The sequence below is a fragment of the Chelonoidis abingdonii genome, chromosome 14 (genome assembly GCF_003597395.2).
Source record: "Chelonoidis abingdonii isolate Lonesome George chromosome 14, CheloAbing_2.0, whole genome shotgun sequence".
Taxonomy (NCBI): Eukaryota; Metazoa; Chordata; order Testudines; family Testudinidae; genus Chelonoidis; species Chelonoidis abingdonii.
In genome coordinates this window covers 23,220,492-23,234,063 of record NC_133782.1, presented here as the reverse complement: position 1 = coordinate 23,234,063, position 13,572 = coordinate 23,220,492, and the positions used below count along the sequence as shown (strand labels likewise).

General features: G+C 45.8%; 1 protein-coding gene across 1 annotated transcript in view; it reads left to right on the top strand.

The window, feature by feature from the left end:
• Positions 1 to 13,572, top strand: part of PPP1R16B (protein phosphatase 1 regulatory subunit 16B) — a 99,747-nt gene that overhangs the window by 70,215 nt on the left and 15,960 nt on the right. Inside the window, exons 3-4 of the mRNA XM_032774335.2 lie at positions 9,979 to 10,049; positions 12,289 to 12,434. Coding sequence (XP_032630226.1) covers positions 9,979 to 10,049; positions 12,289 to 12,434 — 217 coding nt within the window. The remainder of the gene's footprint in view (positions 1 to 9,978; positions 10,050 to 12,288; positions 12,435 to 13,572) is intronic.

Below are 13,572 nucleotides of genomic sequence, written 5' to 3'. Positions count from 1 at the left end.
ATAATTTAAGAGGAATAGAAATGTTTACTGGTTTTATTCAATAGAACCAGCTTTAAAAATACAACATACAGTGTTGAAAACCTGAATACAGCAGGGCTTTTTGCAAGAGCTTGAGACCCAGGTAGTGAAACTGACTAGTCTAAATTTCACTGTCCAAACTAAGAATAAAGTCCAAATGGCATAAGATAAACCTGATTTTTAAAACTTACATTTTAACAATAAAATAGATTCTGCAAATCCTTACTCATATGCTTCACTTCCAGCACACAAGTATTGTCCCATTGTTTCCTTGTTCTCTCCTGTCTATATTCATCTGTTGTCTCCTGTCTTATACTTCGATTGTAGGAACCGTCTTCTTGGTCTGTCTTTGTACAGTACCTAGCACAATGGGGTCCGTATCCATCACTAGGACTGTAAGGTGCTCCAGTAATACAGAATAATAAATAATTAGTTCTGCTCTCTCAAATGGGACAGCTTGTGTGCTTAAAGCGAACCCAGTGCATATGTCTGCAGGATTGGAGCCTGTGGCCAGGTCTACACCAGAAACTTTTGCCAGTATAGTAAGATCAATTAGAGGTGTGATTATTAGTATTGTATATACTTTTTATACTGGCAAAAGCCCTAGTGTAGATGCATTGATATTGCTGCAAGTGCTTTTGCTGGTATATGTATGCAGTGGTGTTGTAGCTATGTTGGTTCCAGGAGAGAAGGTGAGTGAGGTAATATCTTTTATGGGACCAACTTCTGTTGGTGAGATAGACCAGGTTTTGAGCTCACCCACCTCATCTCTCTAAGGGCTTGTCTACATTATTCGCTGGATTGATGCACAGCAGTCGAACCAGCGGGGATCGATTTATCACGTCTAAATGCAATAAATCGACCCCCGAGCGCTCTCCCATCGACTCCAGTACTCTACCAGGGCAAGAGGTGCAGGCGGAATCGACAGGAGAGTGTCAGCCGTCAACTTCCTACAGTGAAGATTCGCGTAGCTGAAGTTGTGTAACTTAGATTGCTCCTCCCCTCTCTCCCCCCCCAGTGTAGACCAGGCCTAAGTGTGCTGGTATATTTTATTTTAGCTCTGGGGACTGCTACAAGTTATACAGACAAAAGCACTCTTTTTGCTGGTATAAGCTGTGTCTACACTAAAAGGTTTGCTAGTTCAGCTATACTAGCAAAACTTTTCTTGTATGGAATACCTATATTAACATCTCAGGCCTAAGGAACTACATTGCAATCTTGACAATGCCTCTTAAAGTGAGTGAGCTTCTTACATTTTGGTGTGTCTTCTTTACAGCCCTTACTATTCTGTGGAGCATATGCTGCTCTATCTTCTCTTCCCCCCAACTCCCATGGCCTGGGGAGGAAATAGGTCATGCTGGGATGTGGCAGGAGGAGGTTGGGGGACTCAAATGGAGGTGTGATGTTGTTCAGTAAGTGCTTTGTTTAGGTAGCTGCCAGTTTAGTGCGATGTGGGGTGGCTGTTGGAATCAGTTCATTTTTTAAGAGATGTATTTTCGTAGTTGTCATGGGAGCTCTTTTATTTAATATAGTGTAGATTTGAATGACTAAATGTATGCAGAAACTGCATTGATGTCAAATCTTCTTGAGCATGAGAAGTTTAATTATAGCTAGAGTGGATAGAATAATGGAAAATGCATTTGAATTATTATTCAGTGACTATAATTCATAATGAATTATTCACACTGATTGTTCACCTGGCTCCTATTGTGACTGCTATATTCCATTTGAGAGGGCGTCCCTGTTTCTCACCATCTTTTTTGCTTGGTGCATACAGCATATCAATGGGTCTATCAATTATAGATAATTATGGCCAGATTTTGTAACAGAGCTCAGTGAATTGGGCACTGAGCTCTCTTAAGGAATTAATTGTGTGTGTGAAAATGGGAGTTGCTTGCTGGCTGCTGAACTCTCTTGAAAATGCCCATAGGAGTTCTGAGTGCTCTAAGCTCATTTTTAAGTAGGTTGTAAAAGCAGTTTCTATTTATCCACGGATTTACGGCTCTCATCACTGTAACCCTTCCCATTACCTTGTGGAGGACAACGTTCTGCTAGTTCCTTGCTCCAAACAGCAGGTTGAAACTTTTATTATAAGTGAACCTCTACAAAGGCTGTTCTCATGAGAAAGCCCTGGCAAAAAGTGGCCCAATGGGCCACTCATGCCACTAGCATAGCAGCCCACTAACTGCGGTCCATGGTAGACTTGCTTGTGCTCCATAGCTGGTATTTGCTGTTTCTGCTTGTCTTCAATTTTTAGATCTTATTAAAAGCTGAATATAAATCTTTTCCTAGTATTACTTTCCATATAAGTTAACAGATGTAGTTGACAGATTGCAAATGAGAGAAGAAGTGCCCAGGAGACATTCTCTCTCCCTTAATATGTGGTACCCACTACGGAAAGTTTGAGATTCTTCTTCAAGCACAGTGCTGCAACATCTAGGTTGCAAACGCTGCAGGGAAATACTGATCTGTTTCAAAGTGTTAGTTTCCATTGCAACATCTTAAGAGGTTTTTTTGGTCCTAGGTTGTGTTAAAATGCTGTTCATGGAGAGCTCAACCTGACCTGTTGGTGTCCACTTATTTACTTCTTATTTGCCCTGTTAAAAGACTGAAGGTGACATTGTATACATGTATTTAATCTTGTTCAATGCTCTGTGGGGTTTCTTGCACCTTCCCCTGAAACATCTGGTGCTGACCACTATCAAAAGACCATAATTGCCATACCAGATCAAACCCATGATCCATCTAGTCTAGTATTCTGTCTTACACTCTAACTTTTTGAACTGACTGAATGCATCCCTGGTAAGTGGGTCTGTTGCTAATGCCACAGCATTTTAAGCAAGTAAAGGTTATTTGGTACTGTTAGGCGTACTGATTTCCTGCATGATATTCTAAGTGCCTCATTCTTCCCCATGTGGGAGTGTCTGCTTAGGACATAGGAAAGTCAACACACTTGTATTCATCCTAATTTCTCCATCAGAAGGTAGGGCTTGCTCCCTATCATAAACAGATAGTTAAGGGTTAATGCCTTTTTTACCTGTAAAGGGTTAAGAAGCTCAGTAAACCTGGCTGACACCTGACCAGAGGACCAATAAGGGGACAAGATACTTTCAGATCTTGGTGGAGGGAAGTCTTTGTTTGTGCTCTTTGTTTTGGGTGTTGTTCGCTCTTGGGACTAAGAGGGACCAGACGTCAATCCAGGCTCTCCAAATCTTTCTGAATCAGTCTCTCATGTTTCAAAATTGTAAGTAACAGCCAGGCAAGGTGGATTAGTTTTATTTTTGTTTTCTCAACTTGTAAATGTCCCTTTTTTGCTGAGAGGATTTTACCTCTGCTTGCTGTAACTTTGAACCTAAGGCTAGAGGGGGTTCCTCTGGGCTATACGAATTTGATTACCCTGTAAAGTATTTTCCATCCTGATTTTACAGAGATGATTTTTACCTTTCTTCTTTAATTAAAAGCTTTCTTTTTAAGAACCTGATTGATTTTTCCTTGTTTTAAGATCCAAGGGGATTGGATCTGGACTCACCAGGGATTGGTGGGGGAAAGGAGGAGGGATGGTTAATTTCTCCTTGTTTTAAGATCCAAGGGGTTTGGATCTGTGTTCACCAGGGAATTGGTGAAGCCTCTCAAGGCTGCCCAGGGAAGGGAAGGTTTTAGGGGGGACAAGAAGTGCTCCAGACACTAAAATTTCTGGATGGTGGCAGAGTTACCAGATCTAAGCTAGTAATTAAGCTTAGAAGTGTCGATGCAGGTCCCCACATTTGTACCCTAAAGTTCAGAGTGGGAAAGGAACCTTGACACTCCCCCTCCCCACATGGAATTGGCAATAGCTTTGGTCCAGGAGGCTCATACATCTCAGGGGATCTGCCAGAGCTGTTTGTAGCGGAAGCCTCAGATCTCCTTCCCTCTGCCCATCTGCAAAGCTCACTCTTATGGTGCACCCCCAGGAGGGACCTACGCATAGGGCTAAGATGCTCTTACACCTATCACTCCCCCTCCCTTGCCCCCTAACTGGGATTTACTGGTTCAGATTCCCAGCCTTAAAGCTTTCATGTTCCTCTTTAATTGGGCTCCCCCTAGCATTATTCGCTATTAACTGGCAGTGTGTTGCCACTTGCAGTTCTTTCAGGTTGCCTCTGTGCTCGACAGCAAAGCAGAAATCGCTGGTGCTGACGCCTGCTTTGCAGTTATTCCGTAGGCAGGCAGCGCAGCAGGTAATCACCTGCTTCCTTTGCTACCAATGTAACAAGGGCAGAGGCAGGACGCGGGCCCAGCACACGGTGGAAATAATGGAGGGATTTGTGCCAAAGAGAAAAGGAAGATAAGATTTCAATGGGCGGAACAAACAGTGAATGAGTAGGCAGCCAGCACGGAGTAAATGAAAGCCCTGAGCGCAGTTCCATGGCCGGTGTGAAACGAGGTGGGTGTTCTCAGCCCAGTTCTTAACTGACAGGTGTCTGCGTCACAGCGGGTCCCCTCTTTGACATTCCTGACAGAGAACACCACACTCCATGAATGGGCCGTGGAGCCTGAACTCACATCACTCCCCAACGGGACCCCTCTGGATTAGGCTTCTGGGGATCAGTGGCTGAGTGCTGTGGAACCCCTGGGGCTGGGCGTGCCCTGCTTTGCTCAAAGAGGAGGGATGGATCTGTGCTGAAGCAGGGGCCTGGGAGTCAGGGTTCTGTTCCAAACTCTGCCATAGACTTGCTGTGGGACACTGGGCGAGTCACTTCCTCTCATGGTGCCTGAGTTTCCCATCTTTTGGATGGCGCTATTTCCATCCCGCATAAAGGTGAGAAGCTAAATTGATTATTTGTGAAGTGCCCAGATACTAAGGTGAGAGGGACATACAAATACTTTGACAGAGCCATGGTAAAGCTCCTAGATATGGAGTGGGGGTTGGAAATCCAGTCAGACAATCCCTGAGAACAAAGCAGAGATCACCAAATGCATTTTTAGTCCTGCTCTAAGCAAATTTTTGCACCTAGACTCCAGGAGTGGAAGCCAAGGCTCACCATTACCTACCTCCCTTTCCCCTTCTTTCTGGGCTGTCTTGTCCCCAGGGGATTCTCCATGTCCTTGCTACAGCTCTGAAGATGCTCTCAACCTCGAGATCCTCTAACAGAGTCAGGGGGACGTTGCACAGGAGGACTCACTTATCCCCCGGCCACCTAAGGGGCAAAATCACAACATTTGCTGAAAGTTAATATACATGCCGAGAATCTCAGTGCTTTACGCTCCCTATTTTGCAGATGGGAAACTGAGGCAGGGAGACGGGAAGCGACTGTGCCCATGTCACACAACAAGTCTGTGGTAGATGAAGGTCTGATTTCATTTTTTCCGAAGGCACTGAGCAACATAACTTCAGTTAAAGCCACTGAGTCTGACAGGTGCTCAGCACCGTGGAAAATCAGGCCCTACAGAGGCCTGCCTTTAAAAGCTCAGATTGTTCAGTGGCAGCTTCCGGGCGCTGAGCACTTCCAAAAATCTAGTCCGTGGCAGAGCTGGGAACCGAACCCACGCCCAAGGCTTCCACCACACGACCAGACTTCCACAGTCCCTGCTCTAAGTAACCCTGGACTGAAATAGCAAGGAAGGATATTTCCAAGGCTAACCCCAGGTGCGGAAACTTTCCGGCTGAAGGATGCCGGTGAAGAGTGGCCCTGTTGCTAAGTAAGTGGAATGGTCCCAGTGCTGTTATCACAGCAGCTCCCAGTGCCTCACACATTAAATGGCTCTCTAGACAGCCACCACATACTTTAGCTCTCAGAATTTATATAGCACACTATCTTCAAAGCACTCTGCAGCATTAACTGCCTCATTTACCCCCCTATGAGGGAAGTGAGTACCGCTGTCCCCATTTTACAGACTGGGCGGTGGGGAGAGGTGGGCTGAGCCGTACGGAAGGCACATGATGTCTGTGGCAGAGCTGGGGGGCCAAGTCAGGAGTCCTTGGCTGTCAGTGCCGCCCTCATTTTGACGCACCCGGCCTATGAGTAAGTTCATCGCAAGGCATTTCCTGTCAGGACTGAGGGGCAGGGGCAGGGCTGGGCCTGGAGGGAATGTGATGCACAAGCCAGTACAGTCTCTGTCTTGCATTCATGAGCATGAATAATACCTTGCTGAGTCTGTGGAAGGGGAGAATATAATACGTCTTGTAGTAAAGGTCAACTCACATGGCTGCACATGAGCTTCCTGTCAGTCCTTTGCTAACCATCCTTAACGCTTTCAGTGCCTTATGAACTTTGCCCACACAAGCAGAGAGTATATGGACTCTTCAGCATATACCCTGGTGTTCCACTGATGCTGACGGAGCTGAGATCAGTGCCCCAGCTCCTCCTGCGTGGACGGACAGCACTTGTAAGGTTAATCTGGCAGCATTTACGTCCCCAAATCATTGTAAGCAGGGAAAATATGATTATAGAGCCACATGACATTAGTACACAATGGCTCTGAAATGAGCCAGCTTGAATTAAGCCTCCTAATGGCATGACATCCAAAGTAAATAACAAAAAAACAGATCCACCAGATGAGTGACAGGTCTATCAGTCAGATCCTATTAGCAGAGCAGGAAGATGGGGTTAGGCAGTAATAGGAGAAGCATAGTCATTAAATCAGTCGTATTGGCAGGGGTGCAGACAATTTCAGAACTGGGAAGTGTGTGAGCACTGTGGGGTGTCCATGTGCAGAGCATAAGGTGTGAGCTGCCTAGATTGGCTATTAAACCTGGTGTTGTGTGGTGTGTGTTTAATTCCAAGGAATAAATATATGGCAGGAGTGCTCTGTTTCTCTCTCTCAATACTTAATAGATAAGTGCCAGTTGGTGGTGCCTAAGAATATATAACATGGTTCCTGGATTTTATAGGACCAAGAGAAAGTGTGTGCTGCAAACAGCTTTCTCTGTGCAACTCATGACGTCAAGCTCTCAACAGCATCAGGACCTCCAAAGCACTTTGCAGATATTAGTTAATCCTCCAACACCTCTGTGAGGTTCGGAAGGAACACAGTTCCTATCTCTGATGGGGAAACTGAGGCTCAGAAGGGTTAAGTGATTTAGCCAATATCACTGAGCGGCAAAATCAGGAATAGAACAGAACTCACGAGTCTGGTTTGACTACATGACTGTATTTCCCTTCATCCCAGTGAGACCTGCTTGTGTGACTTGAAGGCAGAATGTGTCGGTAGCAAACTGACACACTAAGAAAATATCACAGTGAGTTTAAATATAAAGAGGAATCTGCAAAGCTTTAGGCCATATCTCAACACCAGGTTGTCACACTGGATCAGTTACAGCATGATAATTTGTGTTGGAAGAGAGAGTGGCCTAGGGCCTAATGCACAGGAATGAGAATTAACTCTGGCATTCTACTCTGACGCCATCTTCCTCTGTGTCTGTGGGCAAAGCACTGAAGTGCCTGACTACAAAACTGCTGAGTACAGAAAAGGCTGGAGTTGGAGAGCAGTGGGTACTGTTATCCCCATTTTATTATAATAGTAATAATAATAGGAGATATAACAATCTCCTAGAACTGGAAGGGACCTTGAAAGGTCATTGAGTCCAGCCCGCTGCCTTCACTAGCAGGACCAATTTTTGCCCCAGATCCCTAAGTGGCCCCCTCAAGGATTGAGCTCAAAAGCCTGGGTTTAGCAGGCCAATGCTCAAACCATTGAGCTATCCCTCCCCCTGGAATTTTACAGATGGGGAAACTGAACTGGAGAGATGAAGGGCCCTACAAAAATACTAGACCGCAAAAACAACCAGGTTGGGGTTCCTGATTATCCCTTGGTTCAGATTTGTAGTGTAGAGAAAACCTAACTGGGTCGTATAACTGGGCTAAGGCCTTGGCCATCGCCGAGGCTATAGCAGGTCACAGAACATCCCTATGATCTTGTTTGTACAACAAACTTTGACCAAGTTGTGATCCTTTTCTCAAACAGGAAGGCTTTAGCATATATGCGTATTTTCTAAATGAGGAGAAGAACCTCCTGGCATTCCCTGCCTCTCTGAGCAGTTGTGAGAACTAGGCTTTGTCTACACTGTACTTTCGTCAGTAAAACTTGTGTCATTCAGGTTTGTGAAAAAAATACTCCCCCGGAAAGTTTTACCGTCGAAAACTGCCGCTCATTGGGGGTGGATGTTTTTTGACGGCGGGAGAGCTCTCTCCCACCGACAAAGAGTGGCTACACTGCTCCTTATAGCGGCACAGCTGTAGCGGTACAGGTGTGTCGCTAAAAGGTGCATAGTGCAGGCATAGCCCTAGACAGTGTCTGCATAGTGCTCTGTACGCAAGTGCTAAGCATTGCTGTTCTCTGAGCAGAGCACAGAAATCCTGTGTGTACACTGCAGAGTTTATTTCCCTAATCTCTCCCTTTTCGATAAATGGGTTGCAGAGAGGAAAGTGACTAGTCCAAACAGTGCGCCTTCCTGCTTGTGCTGTTGCTCTGGGAATAGCCAGTGTTGCAGTCTCTCCTGTCTGCAGGCTGTAAAGATTGTTATTGCCCTCTTAGCTTCATGAGTGTTCTGTATTTTACAGCTCTGGTTTCCCTTAGTGATTACGTCCCCTGCCAAGGAACATGATGGGATACCAGTAGCTGGTGCATCTCTGCCCCTAGGGAGGAAGTTGTTATGAACCTGCTAGCTCAGTGACATGTGGCTGGGAAGAGCATAAGGTTACAGAAACTAAAAAACTAAACCACAGCAAACAAGCGTTGGACATCACAACCTCCATGTAAATGACTTGAAACATTCCCCATACTGGCCATCAGCTGATGTTTGATGAGACCCTTCTGTACCTATCTTGTGGCCGTTGCTGTTACCATGTGTGAGGTCATTTCCTAGATTTTTCTCCTTTTGCACCAGGTAGATGGTTTAAAAATATTTTTGGAAGCTTTCCTTTAGCAGAGGAACCTTGCTTAAAAAACTGACAATATCTGTAGAAAGAGATGGGATTTTAACAAACTTATCAGTAGTCATCTTAAAATCCCATGATGTCCTTTAGGCATACATGGACCTGGGTGAAGTACCAAAAGCTATGCCTGCATCTGGCAGACCTGCCAGGACTTCCCAAAGCAACAATTGATTCTGGGTGCCTCAGCTCTTGTATCCCAAATCTATGACTCCTGACAGAGGCCTGAATTTCAGAGCGTGGGTGCTCACACTGGCTAGAAGTTAGGTTCTTTTGGCATCAGGATGGGAGCAAAAATTATATTTTGGAAAAAATCAGCCCTAGTGCACAGTAAAATTTGCACTCAGGTATGGTGCAGTGAAATAAAATGCGAGTTCCAAACTGTTCTGAAGCAGCCTGTGCAGTTTACCATCCCAGGTACAGTAGAACTCCTATTTTATGATGCATTTTTGATCGAGGAATTCATAAAACTGAACATCGGAAAATTACAGTGAGTCTGGGGCATAAGTCGCAGTTTGGTGACCTGCATCGAGGTCTTGTTCTTGACACTACAGCAAAGATATTTCCAAGGCAATGAAGGCATCAAAATGTGAAGGGGTGACATTGACATCACTTTTGTTATGGGATTGTTTTATTTTATTTTTGCCTGGAAAAATGATCCATGTAGTTGGTTGTTCATATGGTTGGTGTTCATAAAATTGAGGTTCTACTCTATGGTAAAGCTGTTAGTGAAAAACTGTCTGTGTCTGAGTGCCCTCTACTGGCTAGAATCAGGCAGCAAAATGTTATCTGTGCCATTTTAACTCAAGTGCCAAGGGCCTGTACTTTTGCAACCCGTGGACCAGAGTTCTAACCCCACTGTTGCCACGATGTTCCCAGTTGCCAGTGCACAGCATAGTGACAACCTGGAGTAGGTAGGTGGCCATGGCTTTGTCCCAATCTACAATCCTGTGTCTTTGTGGCCAGGATTTGGTTAGAGCTGAGGGTGAAAGATGAATCCAGGATTGGTAAACTGAAGTTCCTTTCTTCCTTTTGCTCTCGCTTGCAGTGTGTTACATACTGAAGAACAATATCAGCCCGGACCTGTGCAATGAAGATGGACTCACTGCACTGCATCAGGTGAGGCCTTGAGCTACCCTCACCATCCTAGGCTGCTTGTTAATGTGTTCATCTTCCATGGTGCTGGAGCACCAGTGTGTCTGTGCAGGGCCATCTGTGAGTGCAGCTCACAGAGACAAAGGAGGGTTCCCTTCCCACTTGTATTTTGCTTGTTTTTCCATAAAACACCTAAAGTCTTCACATGTTGCAGCATCCTGTCCTCTGGGGCTAAGCTGAGCTCAGAGCCCCTCTCCCTACACCCAAAACTTACTTCCATTAAAGAGGAACTCAGGCAAGACTTGGGACTTTAGGCCCAGATACAAAAAGCAGCATCTCTGCAGCTCCCCATGAGGCTAGGCTGTCAGTTCTTAAAGGCAAGCTGGCTCGACTCTCCCAGAAGTCTGAGCTACTCACTGCTTTTGAAATGGGTTTGATTCAAGCAAGGCACTAGCTGTTTAGGTAAATTGCTGCAGCCTTCTTGTGTGGAGACTCATACATTGATTGAAGGCACTGTGACATTCCTCAGATGTACCCAGCATTGTGAGGCACCTTGTCCTTGTCGATACCTGCCTGGGTCAGCTCCCTGACAACCTCTGTCCCAAGCAGCACAAATACTCCCCTCTCAGCCCACGTGGGCTCTGCTGTCCCTCTGCAGGTAAGCAGCAGATGCCCTGTGAGCATCCCCTGACACTTATCGGACAATCACAGAATTACCAGGCCCACTGTCCCTAAAAGGAACAGTACAGCTTACGAGTTCCCTTTAGATCACAGCTCCAATTAACACACAGCACTTTTTTATAGAGAAAACAATAAAAGTTTATTTAACAAAGAGTAAAGATTCGTGCAGTAGCAAACAGAAATATTGGGAACACAGGGCTACATGGAAACACACAGTTACATATAAAACAAAATCATAACATACATTCTAGAGTCTGAAGTCAACTAACGAGGTGCCCTCTTGTCTAATAAGGTACCGCATACCCCAAAGTCCTTCTCACCATGTTTTTCAACCGGATAGCTGTGACCGTTTTTTCATGAGGCCAAGCCCACCGGCAGCTTTGCCTTCCGCGGTGAAGGATAACTGGGAGTTCATCTCTGCCTCAGATATACTTCGAAAAGTTTGTTGTCTTTAATCTTAAACATGATAACCCCTGCTGCTTTTGTTTTTTCCTGCAACCCCCACAACCTATTGATTAGCATTCTGCTCAGGCTGTCAATGGGTATCTATTGTGAACCAGATAATACTCAGTTTACACATGACCAGTCAGAGGGAGAAGCGTCTCCTCCCCCCAGCCTGACAGAGGTATGTGGATCACCTTTTTGTTACTTTGTAGCTCTCACACCTAGGGAACACAGTTTTTAGTATACGTACGTAAACTCCCATGTTTTCTATACTTACAGCTCACAATGATTGTGCCGACCAGCGTGACACAGGCTTTCATTAGAGACCTTACACGACAGTCTTGGGCAAACCAGTATATAGACCCTGGTCCCAGGGTTTCCCAACAGCCTTTATGCACCCCTGTACCCTCTGCCAGCTGGCACAACGAAGTCCGTGGGTCTCCAGCACTTAGAGTAATTTTCCAAGCATCCAGAGGGGATTACACTGAACTAAACTGCAATTTGTTAAATCAAACCGATTTTAATTCCCTCCCCAGCTAAAAAGTCCTGGTCTCTAGCACAGAAACCCAAGAAGAATCTAACTGCTCCTGGGCTCACAGGAGTTGCAGTGACTAGAAGTGCCAGCAGGCAGCCTCTTGCTCGCTGCTGAGAGGGGTGGCAGTAAACAGCAATAGTGCAGCTGAGCTCAGCATTTCCCAGTCCATGTTGTAAATGTTCTCATTGACTTCTATGGCTGGAACGGGGGTTTGTCTACAAATGACTTTCTCTCTTTGGTGCAGGAGGGACATTTGCTTTAAGAAAAGCTATTTCTCCACAGAGTCATTGTTCTTCAGACAAAGGGGAACATTTTCTGCTTGTGACACTGGAAATTTCATGACTTTCACTGCCAGCAAGTGAAGTCATGCCACGAAAACCCCACCAAGCCCACGAAAGGATCAGTCATTGTTAGGGCACAGTCTGGGGTTAAGGCAAGAACCATGGCATTATTGGCATTGATTGAATCTCAGATGAAATATTGCACCATGTGTAGTTACTGTGCCTTTAGCAATTGTTTCTTACAGAGGATGCAGCTTGTGGTATTGTGATCACTTACAAGCTCTAAGTAAAAATTATCCCCTCTGTTTCTGTCCCTCACCAGTGCTGCATAGACAACTTCGAAGAGATAGTCAAGCTTCTCCTCAACCATGGGGCTAATGTCAATGCAAAGGACAATGAGCTATGGACTCCACTGCATGCAGCAGCTACCTGTGGTCACATCAACCTGGTGAAGATTCTAATTCAGCAGTAGGTGGCCCCTGCTTCCTTTTTGTGTATCTCTCGGTGGGCCAGAATCCACAAGGTGCTGATTGCTTCCTCTGAGCTACTGAGTGCTCACAACTTCCACTGCTGTTGGTCGGAATTGAGAACACTTGGTACCTCGTAGGATCAGGCCGATGGTGCTTGTTAGCCAGGTTAAGGCTGCAAGTTGCTGATTCATTATTAGGAAATGATGCCTGAGTTAGAAGAGCAGAGAAAGCCTAACTAAGGAAAACTAAGGAGAAAATAGTAAAACAGAGGATGACCTGGATCAGTTTGCTTTGAAGAGGGCAGGTGCTTATCTGACCAAAGCCTCTGGATTTGGATTTCAATCAGTCACATATGGCTTGTCTGCTGGCTGGATGTGTGTAGTTCACCTTTCCTCTATGCTTCCAGGCTTCTGCTCACAGTAGGTGGGCCAGGAGCAAAGGTGCAGTAAGAGGAATAGCCAGAAAAAACAAACGGCAAAGGGTGAAACTCATTTCTGTGCATAGTGTCCCCACAGTGCTGAACCACACAGGGCCTCCCACTCACCCCTGCTTAGAGCAGTCGAGCGAAGGCCCTAATGTTTAAGCCCCTTGTGCTCTCTGCACTCGAGTGAGCAGGTGGCCCAGTGTTAGTGCATAGCATAGTACAGCTTAGGGCTAACACACTAAATTGTACTTACCTGAAGGGAGGCTGACAAGGAGGTCTCAGTAACCATACAGTTGTGTTCCCAGGTGCTGTCTGTAGCATGAAAACCTTACATTTTCTATACTGAAAACTGTCTCTTGCTGTGACTGGAGGTTGAGCAGGCTAAGAAGAAGCCCTGTATGCTAACGTGCTACCCTTCACAAGCAGTGTCTGTCTCCCCTTTCTGTACACCCTAGACCAGGGGTTCTCAACCTTTTTCTCTCTAAGGCTCCCTTCAACATGCTATAAAAACTCCAGGGCTCAGCAGGGGGCCCTTATGGCAGGGGCCTTGGTCATAGGCATAGTTTGACTTCTATTTTGGGGGGCCAGAGGCCAGTGGGGGTCGAGTCAGCTCCACAAGGCGGGGTCCAGGGAGGGAGCGCCACTTCCACCCCCTGACTCACCTCAGCAGTCCACCCAGACTGTCTGGGTTGGGTGGGGAGGCGGAGCACAA